This window comes from Sorex araneus, chromosome 2 (genome assembly GCF_027595985.1).
Source record: "Sorex araneus isolate mSorAra2 chromosome 2, mSorAra2.pri, whole genome shotgun sequence".
NCBI classification, from domain to species: Eukaryota; Metazoa; Chordata; class Mammalia; order Eulipotyphla; family Soricidae; genus Sorex; species Sorex araneus.
In genome coordinates, this window is record NC_073303.1 from 261,883,662 (window position 1) to 261,902,298 (window position 18,637).

Consider the following 18,637-nt stretch of genomic DNA (forward strand, 5'->3'; position numbering starts at 1 on the left):
GGTGCTGGGGATGGAACCCAGGGCTCATCTATGCAAAGCTGTACTCCAGGACTTTGAGCTCTCTGTGCCTTGCAGAGCCTTTTTGATGTTCTAAGGATCTTCCTCGTTAAGGAACAAAGCAGCAAAAGGAAAGGTCTAGGGGTTGGGAGAGCTGGGAACTAGACCGTGTGTCCCTCAGCTGACAGCCGGCTTTGACTGCCTCTGAGGAAACGAGGCTTTCAGTTCCTCCTCCGTTATTCTCCTCGGCTCTAGCTCTGGGGCGGCAGCCTCACCTTTCCAGCTCCCCACTGGGCGCCGGTGTCCTGCATTTACCAGGGCTCACATCCTTGGGCGGCACTCAGGGGTCACTGGTGACCCGGGACCAGGTGATGTCGGGGGCCCGAGCCAGGGCCAGGCGGGCGCCCAGCCCACCGAAACACTACACAGTACTTGACGCGCAGCCTCCCTCTGCTCACCTCGAATTTCCCTTCGAATTAGTCTCCTTCAATTAAACGATTCTACTTATAACTAAGATTCCCCCTCCTTCTGCTTTAAAAAAAAAAAAAAAAAGATTCCGCCTGACCTTAAGGTCCCGACGACCTGGGGCGGCGGGGGGCTGGGGGGCTGCAGGCGGGGGACACAGGGGAGAAGCGGCTCATCCGGGGGCCGCGACCGCCACCTGCTGGCCGCCGGCGCCCGCGCAGCCCGCTCAGGTCGCGCGAGCCGCGGGCTTCCGCGGGGACCGAGGGCCGCCCCCGGCGCGGGGCGTCGCGACCCACGCGCGGCAGGGGCCCACGGCGTGGCGCCGCGGACAGGGAGCCCGCCTCTGGGACCGCCTCCACGGCCCCGGGAGCAGCCTCCGGGTGCTGCTGGGTGGCGGACACCGCTCCCGGCGCGGTCGCCGAACCGCAAGAGAGCCGCTCCCCCCGGCTCGGTCGCCGGCTCCGCGTCCCTCAGAGCCCGGCCCTCAGCTTCCCCGCGCTCCCCTCAGGCCAGGGCGGCCTTTCCTCGGCCCCGCCCTCAGGGGTGGAGCTTCCCCAACCCCCGCCCCGCCGGCCAAATTTGCCCTCGGCCCCGCCCCCAGAGGCCGGCCCCACCGCCCGGCCCCGCCCTCTCCGTCGCTCAGCCCGTGGCGATTCGGGCGTCGCCGGGGCGCCCGCGCCCCCACGCATGCGCACACAGACCGGACCGGTGCGCGCTCGCGCCCAGTCGCCGCCACCGCGGCTCGGTCGCCCCAGCTCCCCGCCGTCCGGGGCTAGGATGGAGGCGGCGGGCCGGGCGCAGGAACGCGCCGCGCCGCGCTTCGTCTACGTGACCCGCTTCGGCTCGCACCGCTGCGGCAGCGTCTTGTGGCTGGGCCGCCGGCGGAGCGCGGCCTCCGGAGAGCCGCGGGGAGCGGACGCGGCGCGTCCTCTGAGCGGCGGAGAGCGGCCTCCCGACCCCCGCGCCCCTCAGCCGTCGTCCACAGGTGGCGCCACGGGCTCGCGCCCTCCTTCCGCTCCCTGTTCTCTGGCCCCGGCTCGGGAGGTCCGTCTGTCCGGCCGGTCAGCCAGCCTCGCCCGGCCCCGCCCCTGGCAGCCATTGGCCGGTCGGGGGCGGAGCTCAGTCCTGTCATTCTCTTCCGGGGCGCCGTGGAAAGGCCTCTGAGGTCAGATGAAGGTCAAGGGGCTTTGGTTCCCCGTCCTGACTCCAACCCCCTAGGTGATGGGATGGCCCCCTGGGAGCCCCCTCGGAAGAAGTGGGGGCTTTGGTGTGCTTCGGGGTCTTCCTGGGGTCCGTTAGAACTTCTGAATTAGCGACTTTCAAGTAGAGCGCCGTGTTTGCCCCGAAGGCATGGCAGGGCCAGAGAGATTGTACGGCCGAGGCGCCTCGCTGGCAGGGAGGGCACTCCTTTGTACCGCACAGGCTGCCCCCAGCACCGCCCAGAAATTGTCCCGGAGCACAACCCGGTGAGCTGGGTGTGACCCCAAAACCAACCGAACGAAATCCAGGATGTCTGGGAGCTGGGAGATCGTGCAATGGGGAGGTTGCATGTCTAGCATGTGCTGCACCCAGTGGCACCACATGGCTCCATAAGCAGTGCCAGGTGCCACCCTGGAGAGAGGATCCCAGCACCAAGGAGGTGCCTGGCAACTTAATCCTTAGCACAGCAAAGCCCAACTGCTCCCCATCATAGTGTCAAGCATTGAACCTCTCACAGGGTTGGCTGAAATTCCCGGAGCACCACGGGGGGCGGGGGGTGCCAGCTCGCCCCCAGTTTGAAGAAAATAAGACAAATTGTCCTTCCGTTGGTTCTCTTTAGGGGTGTTGCAGATACCAAATACTGACCTCTAGTTAGATCCTCTCTGACTGTGAGTCGGTGTCCTCAAAGGTTCTGAATGAACACAACCTGTACATTAGCTTTTTCAATCACTGTATCACTGTCATCCATTGTTCCTCCATTTACTCAAGCGGGCACCAGCAACGTCTCTATTCCTCTCAGCCCTGAGATTTTAGCAGCCTCGCCTTACTTGTCTTGGAGGATCTTTCAGGGTCAGGAGAATGAGACCTTTGTTACTATTTTTGGCATATCAAATATGCCATGGGTAGCTTGCGAGGCTCTGCCCTTGCAGGTGGGATACTCTTGGTAGCTTGCTGGGCTCTCCAAGAGGTATGTTTATATCCTGTCATCCCATTGATCAATGATTTGTTCGAGTGGTCCCAGTAACGTCTTCCTTCATCCTAGCCCTGAGATTTTAGCAGCCTCTATTTATTTGTCCTTCCCAGCGGTGCTGCTTTTTCTTTTTTTTTTTTTTTTTTTTTTTTTTTTTTTTTGCTTTTTGGGTCACACCTGGCGATGCACAGGGGTTACTCCTGGCTATGCACTCAGGAATCACCCCTGGCCGTGCTCAGGGACCATATGGGATGCTGGGATTTGAACCCGGGTCGGCCGCGTGCAAGGCAAACGCCCTACCCGCTGTGCTATCTCTCCAGCCCCTGCTTTTTCAATAACAACTTTATTTAGAATTCATTGACCTGTTGTTTTGAGACTTGACAAAGTTATATGCCTGGCCAGTACCCCCTGTCTCCCCAATAAGACTCCTGCATCCCTTTTGTGGGTCCATTCATCTGTCTGGGCTTTTATTACATTATTTTTTGTTTTGTTTTTGAGCCACACGCAGCTGTGCTCAAGACATACTTCTGACTCTGTGCTCAGGGATCAGTCCTGGCAGTGCTCAGTAGACCGTATACAGTGCTGGGGACACGACTGGGTTTGGTGTGGAAGGCAAGTGCTTTAACCTGTATATTGTCCTCCCTGCAAGACCAGATTCGTGATACTTGTTTAAGTCAGTTGTTCAGATTGCTGAGTTTAATATCACTTATACTTTGATTTATTTGGGGTTTGAGGACCACACCCAGGACTATGTAGTACCTTGAAAGGCAGCTGTGCTCACCGCTATATCACCAACACGCCAGACTACGTAGTACCTTGAATCTAATTTGGGTCTCCAGTTTGCAAAGCGTATAGTCAGCCCTTTGAACCATTTTCCCAGCCTCACTGAGTAGTAACTTTCAAATTGAAAAAGGTAAGAGGCTTCCTAGACACTTCTAGGTTTTTTTTTATCTCTCGTTATTTTAAATACACCACCCACAGCATTATGTAAGATAATTGATTAACTGGCATTTAATGATCAAATATGTACTAATAAGCACAAAACTCCCCAAAGAGCTCTGGGGGCAATTTATAATGGTCTCCATTTTAGGACAATTATCCTTTAAATTATGTGTTGCCCTTCAGATTCTACCTTCACACTCCTTTCTTTCTTTTAAATTTAGGTTTAACCCAGGAGAACTTATCTAAAAAGTTTGATTTCCCCATACCTTTGAGTGAAGCTTCCAAAAAAACAAAGAAAAAGAAAAAGGTATATTATTATAAAGTTATGAGCAGTATTTGAGTTTCAAATGAACTTTTTGAATGTGTGAGGATACTCAACACAGTAAAATGGTTTTATCTTTCGAAAAATGTATTGAAACAAGAAAATACAATTGAGTAGCAATGGAACTGGTTTTGGAATAATTACTGAGAAGTTTTCCTTCCAGTATGTGACTAGTAGGTATAAGACTTCTACTTCTACTTCTACTTATAACTTATATACTGGACTTAAAAACTCCAGTATAAGACTCATTTAAATAAAAACTTTTCAAGTATGAAGATGAATGTAGTGTAGAAAATAAACTCTGATGGTGTAATATATTTTTTTAAAATGTGTGTATCATAGAAAAGAACAATGTGTGGTTAATGGTGTCAGGTTGCTCTTTTATTGTTTTGTTTGGGGCAGAGGCCGTACCCGCTGGTATTTCGGGTCTTACTCCTGACTCTGTACTTGGGTCAGTCATGGACAGTGCTCAGGAGAGGTGTCGGGATTTAACTCTGGCTGGCCGCATGCATGACTAGTGCCTTACTTATTAGTTCTCTCGCCCATATTGCTTTTTTAAACTAACAAATAGGGCCACATCCAATGGTCCAGCACAGTGCCTGGCATGTGGAAGGCCCTGGTTGGATGTCCAGCCCTGCAAAACCCCTGAGAGGAACCCTGGTGACGCCCAGGATCAGCAGTAGCAGCTAAAGAGCTAAACTTAGAGATGCAAATTTAATTTCTAGCAGGAAAACTACTAAGAACCATCAGTGACTGTGAACATCTTCACCTCTAAGTGTTTAGTTGTCACAGTGAACTGGAGTGGTTTCATTACACTTGAGATTGATCACTCTGCTCATCTTGAATTCCACTTCAGTGTAAAGAAACTTGGGTGGCAATGCCATGTAGCATGATATTGTTTCTCAGCCTTGAGCTTATTCTCTTTATACTGCATGCATAGGATAAAATAGCATTCAAAGCAACTATTGTTTACTGCGCGTATTCTTAGAGGGAGCAACTAATCTTCTCACTGTGATAGAAAATACTTCTAACCAGACTACTTTTCTCTTGGGTGAGTAGAAAAGAGCAATAGCTCATTTAGTTATGACTACTGTTCTCCAGCTATTGGGGCCAAAGTGCTTTCCCTGTACTTTTCATTCATTGTACTCATCCAGTGTTCGAACTTATTCCTAGAGGACAGTAAAACACTTGCCCAGTGTCATGCAGCTGGTAAATCCAATGCCAAAATTTAAGCCTTGATTGAACTGTCTGATTCCCTAGTCCTCATTTTCATTTTGTAAGGGTGGAGACTCCCAAGCAGTACTCCAAGGGTTCAACTCCTGGCAATTTTTGGCCAGATAGGCAAGAAGTTGATTGCAAAGCCCTGAGGCTATGGTGTTCCTCAGTCCTGTAGAACCAGGGGTCACCAGAGCCACAACCAGCTATGCTCAGGGGCCACATAGTTCTGGGGATCAAACCCAGAACCCTTAACCATGGCACTTGCTAAGGCATACACCCTAACTGCTGTACAATCTCTCAACCCCAGTCGTCATTCTTTTTGTTCTGGTATATTGAGATTCTAGTAATTTTGCTTTGCTATATTCTAGAAGAAATGTTTAATTATTCGCTAGAATAAAATCCATTAAACAAACCAAATCATTGCCCACTGGCTGGAAATAGAACCTCGCTGTTGTTATTACCTTTTTGAACAGAATTGGATATGTTGGAGCCATTTAGGTAGGACTTTATTGAAATTGCTTTTGAAAGGAAATTTCATCCAGAACAGTGCATTTAATTACTGTATAAAAAAATGCTAGGAAGTTGGGGTTAAAAAAAGGTCAGAGAATTCAGTGATTGTGGGAAAACAATTACATTTAAGTTTTAGATCTCTAAGTGCTAATATTGCTTTATAGCAATAATATCAGTGGACAGCAAAGGTAGTCCAGTGGCAACTAGTTGCCTCCATCAAAATGTTTTCCTGCTTCGCTGCTCACTGTCCCTTCATTTGCTTATCTTTTAAAGGATTCAGCATGGAAGAGTGTACACAAAGTCATTTCCAGAATGCTTAAAGAAAATGAAAAATGCAGACTCAGGCTGAAGTGTCAACAATCATCTACTGAAAGTTAGTTAACACTTTTATTTACTTTTTATTTTTGGAGTTTTTTTTAACCGCATCCAATGGTATTGAGGGCTTACTGATGACTTTGTGGTCAGGAGTCCCTCCTGGCAGTGCTTGGAGGACCATAGGCTGTACCAGGATTGAATTGGGGTCAGGCATATGCAAGGCAAGTCCTGAAACCCCTGTACTATCTCTTTGGCCTTGTTTTGGGGCTTGGGGTAACATATGGTAGCACTCTGGGGCTACTCCCAGCTCAGTGGTCAGGGATCACAGGGTACAGGGTATCGAAACTGGGCCTCTTGCATACAAAACGTGCTTTTGGCCTTTTGAACCCTCCCACCTCATCACCCCACCACACTTTGGGGGAGGGGTACTTACTCCTGACTTGGTGTTCAGAGAACTCTCCTGGTGGTGCTTAGTGGACCAGATGTGGTGCTGGGGATCAAATAGGGTTGGCCGCATGCAAGGCAAACACTTCACCCCTTGTACTATCTCTCAGGTTCCCAAGTGCTGGTATCTGGTTGTTTTGTTGGCTTGTTTGCTCCTATCCAGCCATGCTCAGGCCTTACTGCTGGCTCTATGCTTAGGGATCACTCCTGGTGGGGTTTGGGGGACGATATATGGTGCCAGGATTGAGCCAGGGTCAGCCTGTGCAAGGCAAGTGCCTCCCCCCACACTTATTATAGTGAACAAGGGCTGTTCTCATGGTTTAGTTGCCATTGGGTCCCATTAGACCAATGGATTTGCTAGCTCCCCTTTTCCATACACAGTGGTATAAATAAGGCTGCCACCTCTGCCCTTTTCAGCATCATATAAAATACAAAACCCCTGAAAGTGGTAGGTGGGGAAAGAACTCAGTAAAGTGGTGGGCAGGGAGAGGGTGAGTGGAGTTGTCTTGCAGAAGGCATTGAGCATGTTCACAGAGTAAAGTCAACATGCCCTCTTCATTCTTGATTTCCATGCCTACTTGAATACAAATGACAAATGTGTCCATGTTGCTGAAGAACAATACCTTAGTTCCAACCAGAAATTAGGTAGTCTTTGTCACTTCCTGTCCATGGATGCAATTCAATTCATTCCACAAGACTCACCTTTGAGTTATAGCCTTGATGTCATGATTTCATTACTGGAAAACAACTCAGAAGTTAAACTGTGATCTAAAGCTGTGTCAGTACTGAGTTGGGATGGTGGCAAGAGAAGATTCCGAATGAATTTAATCATTAGAGTATTGGCAGTTCTAGATTCTCAAAGTTTCAGTGGGATGAGATTTATATAACGAGCGAGGGCCAGATAGTTCAGTGGGCTGAGCACATGTGAGTGGCTCAGGGTTCAATCCCTGGCACCACATGGTTTTGTGAGCACTCCTGGGAACAACCCTTGAGCACTGGAGTTGCCCGCAGGGTATAGCCTCCAAACCCACAACAAAACATGTAGCAAATCAGACCATATGAACTGAGAGGTCATACTTTTTTTTCCTTCACATGCCCCTCTTAACATACATGCTTACTGCAGGTTCATAGGTTTGATGATAGACTCTATTTTGCAAGTTAGTAAACCCACAGAACAAAATTTTGTGAAGGATATTTTCATAAGCTAATAATTAGAACAGAGTACCATCTAAGCAAAATAACACAGGATACTCATTACTGTTCACATAATAATATGTTAATAATAGCATAACTTGTTTGCAATAAACCTGTGTTTGAATGAGTGATATTTGAATTCTCTCTTCTTATTCAATTAAGGATAATGAGAGACTAGAGAGATTTCTCAGCAGGCTAAGTGCAGGCAAGGCCCTATTTCATTTCCCAGCACTGCATGGTCCCTACTGCATAAGCACCACTAGGACCAACCCCCCAGCACAGACGCAGGAATAGAGCCTGTGAGAACTGCTAAAGGTGCTCCTCACAAACCCCAAAATTCAGAAGTTTAGACCCCCGAGTTCAGAAGGTATAGAGGAAGTATGAGTTATAGATATCTATGCAAGAACTTGGACATTGTTTCTTTTCAGTGTTAACCCAAATCCATTAACTTTAAGAAACATGCTCCCTTACATCTGATTTTACCCTGACCATAACCTTAAATTTGCCATGTCCTCTTATGTCTCAGCAAGAAACCACATACAAGGTATATCTTGCCAGAGTTGCTTAAAACAACTTAAAATAATATGCTGGTTTTCCAGAAATAGCCTCTTTTAAACAAAAGATGTTCTTATGATTCATTATTTGGTTGCATAACTTTAAACCAGAATGCAAAAACCTAATAATTTCATTAAAAAATACATTATAATTTCATTTCTCCATATTTTCGGGGGGGGGAACCATGCCTGGCAATGTTTAGGAGTTACTCCTGGCTCTGCATCCAGGAATTACTCCTGGAGGTGCTTGGGGGACCATATGGAATCCTTGGGATCAAACCCAGGTTGCCCCCTTGTAAGGCACACGCCTTACATGCTGTACTATCACTTCAACCTCTTTTCATATTTTGGGGGGTGGGGGATTGTTTATTTTTTGTTTTGGGGGCCACACCTGTCACTGCTTAGGGATTGCTCCTGGCTGTGCACTCAGGGGATACTCCTGGTGGGCTCAGGAAACCATATGGGATACCATGGATTGAATCCAGGTCAGCTGCTTGGAAGGCAAGCACCCTACCTGCTGTACAATCTCTCTGGCTTCATCCTTCATTAAAGTTTTGCTAATGGGAAAAACCCTAAGAAAAACCCACTTTAATTTTCCTTACATTTTATATCCCTAACTGTAGTGGTACAAAATGAATCATCATCTTCTGGTAAGAATCCATGGAGATGCAGTTATGAAAGACTGGCTTCTCTCCCCCTTCCTTGCTTTTTCCATCCTGCCTTCCCCCACCTTTGCTATCTACGCTCTGCTAATTTCATCTGTTTCCTTTCTTCCTTTCTTCAACCCAGTGTTTGGCATGTGTAGTCATTACACGTTGATTAAATTTAAGACTTTCACTCAAGATCTGGGGATGGGGGCTGGAGTGATAGTCCAGCAGGTAGGGCATTTTCCTTGTATGCAGCCAACCCAGGTTTGATCCTTGGCATTCCATATGGTCCCTCCAAGCACTGCCAGGAGTAATTTTTGAGTGCAGAGCCAGGACAAACTCCTGAGCATCACTGGTGTGACCAAAAAATCCAAATAAATAAACAAACATTATTTTAAAAGGAGTTGGGAATGAAGGTCAGCAGAAAGAGCTCTTTCTTCACATGTGTGATGCCCAGAGTTCATCCTGAGTGTCACACACACACACACACACACACACACACACATGTACAAGCGAACAAACAGTCCTTCCTTTGGGCCTTCACAATTATTTCAAAATTACACTTTCCATGGTTTATATTTTTTCTTTTATTCTTACCTTTGTTCTTAGTTTAGTTCTTAGGAAAAATGAATGCTTTCTACTTTTTCTGATATTGCTTTCTGAATGTCCTGGAAGGAACTCACAGTCTCCAGTCAGAATTGACCCAGCTTTAGATCCCAGTTCTCTGTTCTGTCTGATCACCTACCCCTATTTGTGGTATTTTTGTTGTTTTGTATTTTGTGTTTTGGGGACCACTCAGGGATTACTCCTGGCTCTGTGCTCAGGGTTCATTCCTTTGGGGACAGATGTAGTGCTAGAGATTGAACTAGGCTTAGCCATATGAAAGATAAGTGCCTTAAACCCTGTCTTAGCTCTTCAGCCCTTGTATTTTTTTCTTTTTTGGGTCACACCCGGCAATACTCAGGGGTTAATCCTGGCTCTGCATTCAGGAATTACTACTGGTGGTGCTCATGGGACTATAAGGGATGCCGAGGATTGAACCCATATCAGCCGTGTGCAAGGCAAATGCCCTGCTTGCTTTACTATTGCTCCAGCCCTGAGCCCTTGTATTTTATGTTTCTTTTGCTCCCACTTACAACAGATGTTAGGAATAATTGTTGGCCTTCTTTTCTCTTTATATATTTGCTCTAGGTAATGTTCCCATTTTTATAGCTTTAATTTCTCTTTCTGGAACTTCTTTGAAATGTCATGTTCTAAACTGAACATATCATTCTACCTCTCACCCCTTTTTGTTGTAATTTTGCTCCTCTTTAAAAAAATCACATGGTTACATTACATTTTTAAAAATTTATTTATTTTTAATTAGTGAATCACCATGAGGGTACAGTTACAGATTTATACATTTTTGTGCTCATGTTACCCCCATACAAAGTTTGAGAACCCATCCCTTCACCATTGCCCATTCTCCACCACCGGTACACCCAACATCCCTCCTACCCTCCCCAGTCCCGTCTCCCCCCACCCCACCCTGCCACTGTGGCAGGGCATTTCCTTTTGTTCTCTCTCTCTCATTAGGTGTTGTGGTGGTTCGCAATAGAGGTGTTGAGTGGCACTGTGTTCAGTCTCTAGACCACATTCAGCCCGCATCACCCTTCCCCCGCATGGCCTCCGACTGCATTATACTTGGTGATCCCTTCTCTGAGTTGCCCTCTCCCCAGAATGTGAGGCCAGCTTCCAAGCCATGGAGTCAACCTCCTGGTATTTATTTCTACTATTCTTCTATTCTTGAGTGTTAGTCTCATACTCTGTTATTCTATATTCCACAGATGAGTGCAATCTTTTTATGTCTGTCTTTCTCTTTCTGACTCATTTCACTTAGCATGATACTTTCCATGCCGATCCACTTATACGCAAATTTCATGACCTCCTTTTTTCTAACAGCTGCATAGTATTCCATTGTATAGATATAGCAAAGTTTCTTCAACCAGTCACCTGTTCTAGGGCACTCGGGTTTTTTCCAGATTCTGGCTAAAATTTTTTCCAAATTCTGGTAAACAGTGCTGCAATGAACATGTAAGTGCAGATGTCATTTCGACTATACTTTTTAGCTTCTCTGGGATATATTCCCAGCAGTGGTGTTGCTGGATCAAATGGGAGCTTAATATCTAATTTTTTGAGAATCATCCATATTGTTTTCCAAAAGGGCTGAACCAGTCGGCATTCCCACCAGCAGTGTAGAAGTGTCCCTTTCTCCCCACATCCTCTCCAACAGTGGTTGCTTTTGTTCTTTTGGATGTGTGCTAGTCTCTGCGGTGTGAGGTGGTATCTCATGGTTGTTTTGATCTGCATCTCCCTGATGATTAGTGATTTAGAGCACTTTTTCATGTGCCTTTTGGCCATTCGTATCTCTTCCTTGGTAAAGTTTCTGTTCATTTCTTCACCCCATTTTCTGATGGGGTTGGATGTTTTCTTCTTGTAGAGTTCAACCAGTGCTTTATATACCATTGATATCAACCCCTTATCTGATGGGTATTGTGTGAATATCCTTTCCCATTCTGTAGAAAGTCTTTGTATTCTGGTCACTGTATTTTTGCGGTGCAGAAGCTTTTTAGCCTAATGTAGTCCCATCTGTTGATCTCTGTTCCTACTAGATTGCTTAGTTCCGTGTCATCTTTGAAGATACCTTTATCTTCAATATCGTGGAGGGTTTTGCCGACCTTGTCTTCAATGAACCTTATGGTTTGTGGTCTGATGTTGAGGTCTTTAATCCATTTTGATCTGACTTTTGTGCATGGTGACAGGTCGAGGTCTAAGCCCATTCTTTTGCATGTGGTTGTCTAGTTGTGCCAGCACCATTTGTTAAAGAGGCTTTCCTTGCTCCACTTCACATCTCTTGCTCCCTTATCAAAGATTAGATCATCATACATTTGGGGTTGTGTGTAGGGATATTCCACCCTGTTCCATTGGTCTGCAGCTCTGCCTTTGTTCCAGTACCATGCTGTTTTAATTGTTACTGCTTTGTAATAAAGTTTGAGGTTGGGGAGGGTGATGCCTCCCATCGTCTTCTTCCCAAGAATTGTTTTAACTATCCGTGGGCATTTGTTGTTCCATAAGTTACATTACATTTTTAAGAAAAGATTGTGGTTCATCGGGTTGGGTTTAGAAAATAATAGGAAAAAGTAAGGTGGAAAGGAAAAGTGGAGTTTTTGAAGTGGGATTGTTGGGGAAGGAAGGCAGGTTTTGTACATGGATAGAGCACATTCACTGAGGCTAAGAGATTAGTGTTTAGGGATGGGCAGTGGGTCACGACTACCTGTTTGGGGTAGCTGTAGTGAAGAAAAGTATAAAAATACGTGAAGGGACCTGAATGATAGTATAGCAAGCAGGGTGCTTGCCTTTCACACAGCCAACCTAGCTTTGATTCCTGGTACTCTGCATGACCCCTGGAATGCTGCCAGGAGTAATTCCTGATTGCAGAGCCAGGAGTAACCCCTGAGCACTGCCAGGTATGGCCCAAAAGCAACTTCCTCCAAAAAACAAAACAAAACAGAAACGTATATGAGGTATGTTCAAAGAGACTAACTTGAGTGAATAGATTAAGAATTTTTAATCAGTTCAGTAGATAGTGAAAACTATGGAGTATTTTCTTAAGTTTTCTTTTATCCAAGGGCCAGAGCCATAGTATAATGCAAGTAAAGAGCTTGCCTTGCACATGGATTGGATTTCCAGCATCCTATTTGGTCTTCCAAGCCCTGCAAGGGGTGATCCCTTAGTGAGAGCCAGAGCTAGCCCTGAGCTTAGCTAGTGTTGCTCCCTAGTCCCGCAAAAAGTTTTCTTTTCTAAAAGTTATATGAATAATGCAAATAAATTCAGACTATTCTTTGCCTAAGGTCACTCTTTTTTAAAAACATCTTTCCACCTTTGTTTTATCATCCTCCTCTGTTTGCATTTGTGAAGAATCATCCCATTATTTTCGCTTGTACATTCAAGAACAAGGATCTTTTATGTACTTATATTGTTGTTATCAAGTACAGAAAATTTAACAATGGGCATAAAGAATTCATTTTAGTTTTTTCAGTCAAGTACTTTGGGGGTTGGGGAGGAGATTGGGGCCCCAGCCAGCAGTACTCGGGAGATACTCCTGACTCTGCTGAGGAGTTTACTCCTGGTAGTGCTCGAACCAGGGGACAGTTCCATGCAAGGCCAGCAACTCATCCCCGTTTCACTCTCTCTCTGGCCACTTAGGTAATACATCTAATATTGATATCTCTTTCTTTTTCCATTTTTTTTGGGGGGGTATACCAAGCTATGTGTGCTTAGGGTTTACTCATGACTGTGTGCTCAGGGATCACTTCTGGCAGGGCTGGGGGACCATCTGCTGTGCTGGGGATCAAAGCTGGACTGGCTGCATGTAAGGCAAGCACCCTGCCCACTATACTATCTGTCCAGGCCCTATGGTATCTCTTTAGTCTTCCTTAATCTATACTAGCTTTTCAGCCTTGAATTTTCACCATGTTGATATTTTTTGAAGAATACAGCTCAGTTGCTTTTCTGAATATCCCATTGGACTTGTTGATACCTTTTCATGATTTGATTAATATTTTGTGTTTGGAGCTTTAGAACTTCGTGTAAGGAACATTTTCTTCTCAAAGTATTGCCTCTGGCATCAGTGATCTTCATTATTCCTCATTGATGACGTTAAGTTGGCTCACTGGTTACGTGGCTGTCCATTTCTCTGCTATATATAGTGGCTGGTTTCCTTTTGCAATTAATACATGTTGTCTGGAAAGATCACCAGAGACTGATGATGCCTTTATGCGCCATCAGCACAGAATGCTGTAAAGCACAGATCGATCAGAGCTGCAGTTGGAAAGAATCTGGTGGAGCAGTCTGGCACAGAGGCAGGCCAGGAGGTTAAAGGGGAAGTCTGGCGGGGTGGCAGGTGGGATTCCCTTACTTGAGCAGGTGGAGGGGTGGGGAGGAGACAGAGAATTAACTACATAGAGGAGAAAAGACCCTGAGTGGTGGGTATGAAGAAATAAAAAATTCAGGAAGTTGGGAGAAAGAGCTAATTGGGTGGAGGGATGAGCGTGTTTGGTGGGATTTTCATCTGGGGGTCTCATGCATTCAGACCATTGGAATGTGGCATCACTGGTATCATGACTATACAGAGATACCCCATGTTCCAGCAGGAGAGGCAGAGGGGATGCTGCCGGTGCGGAGAGATGGGGGCAGATTTAACAGCAGAGTGCAACACCACGGCGCCAGAGAGAAGTTCCAGGCTTAGCCAGGAGAGAGGCTAAGAGATCAGGGGTGCGTGGGAGAGCAATGACCTCCTGCAACTGGCAGGAGGTCAGGGGTGCCTGGGAGAGCAATGACCTTGTTCACCGAGAACACCAGGGACACCAGGGAGGTGTGGAAATAGACCAAAGAAAAGGTTTCCAGAGAGCACCTTGAAGAAAAGCAGAAGTGCCACGTGGTGACAATGTCCAAGGGGGTGGCCTTGTTTGCAAGTGGCCTGAAAAGGCCTGTGTGTGATGCAGCATTTCTGGGACATGATTCTCATAGGTGGGGCTGTTAAGGTCACCCAAGGTTTTGGCAGGAGTTGGAGGGGAGAAGGAAAATAGGATCAACACAGCAAGCCCATCAGACGTGTGTTACTGTCAAGTAGAGGAAGCAAAAGTCGTAAGAACTGGGCTGGAGAGATTGTCCAGAGGGTGATGCAAACACCTTGCATGCAGCCAAACTTGGTTCAATTTCTGACACCCCATGGGGTCCCCCAAACCCATGAGTGACCCCTGAGCACAGAGCAAGTTTTAAGTCCTGAGAGCCACTGGGTGTGGCCCTAAACACATCCTCCCCCCAAAAGTTATAAGAACCAAAAATTCAGGGTGAGGTTGTTGTTTGGCAGTCTTAGAAATGTCAAAAATATTCAGTGACTACCAATAGTGGCATCTTCTATTAACACCATTTAATTTTGTCACATTTTATTTAGGAGTAAACCCTTTGGATCTATTGACCAAAGAAGATTGTGAAGAGTTTAAAGATGGAACTTAAATTGAATCATAACCTGTTTGTTTGTTTGGGTGGTTTGTTGGAATTAGAATTTAAGTAATTAAATAGAATGACATATTGGGGCACAAAATTAATAGTATTTTGGGACCAGAGCAGTGCTGGGGATTGAACCCAGGGACCACATGCAGGCAACTGCCCTATCTATTGTACTATCTCCAACCCCTACTTTTTTTTTCTTCTGGCATTTCCACTAGATTCTAATGGTTTCCATTTCTTTGGTGAAATTTCATATCTAACCATGCACATTGTCAGCCTTTTCTACCAGAGGCTTCATTCTGTAAATCAAAGTTATTTTCAATTCCTCCTGTTCATTTCCAATATCAGCATCACGTGAATCTTTCTTTTGGTTACAGTGAATTGACGCCTGGGCTTGTTTCCTTGTATGTCTCTTGACCCGAAGGGTTGTGTTTGAGCTACACCAGATGGTGTTCAGAGTAGGAGAAAATCCTCCTTCTGTTTGTGGTTGCTGCAGATTCTGTCCTGCACACTGACTCACAGTCAGCTTTATTAAATAGGGATGAGTGATTCCTGGGAACTTGATCAGTGTTTGGCATTCACCCCAGGCAGGCAGGTGCTGGCATCCAGTCTCACCTCAGAGGTACTTGTTTTTCCTTAGATTTAAAATTAGTGGTTTGCATTGGGACCTTGCTGGCATTCTGACAACTCAAGAAAAATGGTGATTTTGCAGATATTCAACTCTTTTTTTCTGTTCGTATGGCAGTCAGACTCTTTCCAGTTGAGTACATCCAAAGCTAACTCCAGAAATTTGGCCCATCAAACCTTGGCGGGTGATTAATTTCTCCTGGATGTGAAGTTCCAGCCACCATCTCTCCTTTCTGTCAAACATATGGATTCAAGGTTGCAAATTGGGTTCATCACTTATTATTGGTTCATGACCTTGATGAGAGTGTGTTGGGCTTTTATTTAGTTACTTTTCACAATACAGTAAGCAACCAAGATCATACCCTCCCTCTGCCCCCAATAATATGAGAGTCAGCCCGAGGACAAGGCAGGAGTCACGCCCCCTGTGCTGTCACCCCGGCCCCCTTGTTCTACTTTATGAACAGCAGTGCTCAACCTCACTGATCATCAGGGAAAGGAGAATAAAAATCACGGTGAACTATATAATTCCTCAAAACACAATTAATCAAAAATACCCCACAGCGAGTCCTTGTACTGTCAGAAGCTCTCTGCTTCAGAAGAAGACCAGCCCATTAAAACATGACATTGTCTGTCTTAAGTAGACATGTTTGTTAAAAAGAACAAGAAAGCTAGAAGCAAAAATTAATAGATATTTACAGTCCACTAATTCTCTCAGAGGATCTTGGGCCTGTAAAAGGAATTTTCCACATGGTCTTCCACATGCTCAGTGAACTTAAATTCAACTATTGATTTTTATCATATTGGCTTACTAAACTCTTATAAGACCATCGTTTTAAAAACTATTTGTTTTCTATAAAGGTTTTTTTTCCCTACTAGCAGAAAATGATTTATATCTTCTTCTATTGGTTTAAAAGTGCATATATTTTGGAGGAGGTGGACAAAAAAATTGTATTGACAAAAAAACCCAAAGTACTCATAAAACCATTTTGTATAAAATTCCGCTAATAATTTTATTATCTTTTTTTTTTTTTTTTTTTGCTTTTTGGGTCACACCTGGCGATGCACAGGGGTTACTCCTGGTTCTACACTCAGGAATTACTCCTGGCGGTGCTCAGGGGACCATATGGGATGCTGGGATTCGAACCCGGGTCGGCCGCGTGCAAGGCAAACGCCCTACCCGCTGTGCTATCGCTCCAGCCCCTAATTTTATTATCTTTTAATCTTTATGTTTTCACATGTTAGCAACTGCACCTTTGATTTTTCTTTTGTATTTTGGAAATTCTTTGTGCAAAATAAATACATAACCAAAATGTGTGTGTGGAGAGTGCATGAGTGAGAGAATAAGGAATGTGAAAGAAGAATGTGAAAGAAGAAAACATTGGAAAGGAAAAAAAAAAACCTGCTGGTCAACTGCACAATCCTCCTTTAGACAGGAAAGCTTTGGGTCTTTCGGTCTGTTTTTGTTTTTGAACCACACTTGGACATGCTCAGGGCTTACTCCTAACCCTGTACTTGAGGATCACTCCTGGTGGGACATGGGAAACTGTGCAGTGTCAGGGATTGAACCCAGAATGACCAAATGCAAGGCAAGCACCTTACCCCCTGTACTGTCTCTTTGGCCCCTATGACATCATTATTACTGACCACCTAATATTTCATCTTATTGGGATAAACCCAGTTTTTACCTTCTGCCTGCTGGTGGTAGATATTTAATTTGCAATGACTCAATCTCCATTTTCACTAAGCCACAACTGTACAGAAATCATGTCAGTTTTAGGACAAGAGGTATTAAGGACACATAATTAATAAGGTCACACTCCTCCCCACTGCTTGTTCTTCAGTTTTGTAATTTGAAACCAAGGGTTTGTCCAATGTTGTCTATTCCCTTGTTCTGTCTGTTTCCCACAGATAAGAGAGATCATCTGGTATTTGTTCTTCTGCCTCTGATTTATTTCACTTAACATGAAGCCCTTCAGTTCCACCCACAATGCAGCAGACTTGCAGGATTTCATCTTTTCTTACGCTGCATAGTGTTCCAATGTGTATACAATGCCACGAATTTTATTGGACAGAGACCGCTTGGATGCTCATGATTCCTGCCTAGATGGGCAACAGAGAACAAGCAGAGTTGTTGGGGCAGAGTGGTCTGCGAGAGAGTCAGGGAGGAGAATAGTCCACACCTGCTGTTCTGATAGATATGAGAAGAAAGAGATACGAGCTGTCCTCCATTTTCTGGCTGGAATAAGGGTGAACGATGGAGCAGTTCACTGAGAGAGGCAATGTAGAGGGGAGAGCAGGGCGGGGGACAGGGGTGCAGTAGAGGGGAGAGGCTTGACGTGGGGAGGGGTTTTTGTTCTCCCCACAGAGACTGCACTCACTGGAGACGGAACTCACCACCTAGACCAGGAGGCCTTTTGTTCCGGAAGATGGATGAGCCGGTCCTCAGATGGGAAGACAGTTGCAAAAGTTGTCTCTTAGAAACATCCATTTTGAAGTCTCATTAAAAAAACTTTCTCAAAATGCCTTTGCTCTGATCAGTTTATTTTGTCATGAAGTGACTCCCCAGAACTGAATTGGAAGGTAAGCATCCTCTTTGGATTAGGCTGTTGTTAAGTCATTTCCCCACCCTTACCCCCCCGGCAAAATTTCCCCTTTATTTAGAGAATCTCCCTCTTTATTTCTAGCCAATCACAGGAGACATTTTGACTGCCTTCTCTGCCATTTGCCTTTCTGGCTCTCTCTGGTCCTTTAAATCAGAAGTCAGCAAAGTCCCTTCCTTTTTTTTTTTTTTTTTTTACTTTTTTATTTTAAGAAGAAAGAGAATCTCATGCTTTTCATAGCTTCCTGACTGTTATTTGAAATTTAAATATAGAGCTCCTAGCAATGGTATGAGCGTAGATTTCTTTTTATGCTTGCCTCTGGGAGATTCTGCGAACAGATTTTTCTAAAAAGCCTATATTCCTATCACACCATTAACTTTTGAATAACATTCTTAAACCGACAACTTAACAAAATTTATAACGAGACAGTTAGAGAGCTTTTATCATCCCTTTCATTGGAGAGACTTCTATACAGGGAGACAAAACACTGAATGCTAAGGATGTAATGAAAACTGATCATAGGCGTGTTATAGAGCCTTTGAAATTTATGGTTGTGAAATAATTGCTTTCAGATAAAGCAG

General features: G+C 45.2%; 1 protein-coding gene across 3 annotated transcripts; it reads left to right on the top strand.

Moving 5' to 3' along the window:
• Window positions 1-1,183: 1,183 nt before the first annotated feature.
• On the top strand, window positions 1,184-17,701 carry C2H5orf47 (chromosome 2 C5orf47 homolog). 3 transcript variants are annotated; one of them, XM_055129163.1, is made up of 4 exons: window positions 1,184-1,447; window positions 3,796-3,881; window positions 5,898-5,997; window positions 17,365-17,701. In XM_055129163.1, the coding sequence occupies exons 1-4, from the start codon at window positions 1,240-1,242 to the stop codon at window positions 17,415-17,417; spliced, it is 447 nt and encodes a 148-aa protein (XP_054985138.1). In that variant the 5' UTR covers window positions 1,184-1,239; the 3' UTR covers window positions 17,418-17,701. The 3 variants fall into 3 exon arrangements, with proteins under 3 accessions (XP_054985138.1, XP_004611630.1, XP_054985139.1); XM_004611573.2 differs by lacking the exon at window positions 17,365-17,701 and having other exon boundaries at window positions 5,898-6,002; XM_055129164.1 differs by lacking the exons at window positions 3,796-3,881; window positions 17,365-17,701 and having other exon boundaries at window positions 5,898-5,999.
• Window positions 17,702-18,637: the final 936 nt, after the last annotated feature.

Coding starts and splice junctions, on each gene's coding strand:
- C2H5orf47 (XM_055129163.1), top strand. CDS start 1,240: ATGGAGGCGGCGGGCCGGGCGCAGGAACGCGCCGCGCCGCGCTTCGTC. Junction 3,882..5,897: donor AAACAAAGAAAAAGAAAAAG/GTATATTATTAT, acceptor TATCTTTTAAAG/GATTCAGCATGGAAGAGTGT. Junction 5,998..17,364: donor TCAACAATCATCTACTGAAA/GTTAGTTAACAC, acceptor TGTTTCCCACAG/ATAAGAGAGATCATCTGGTA.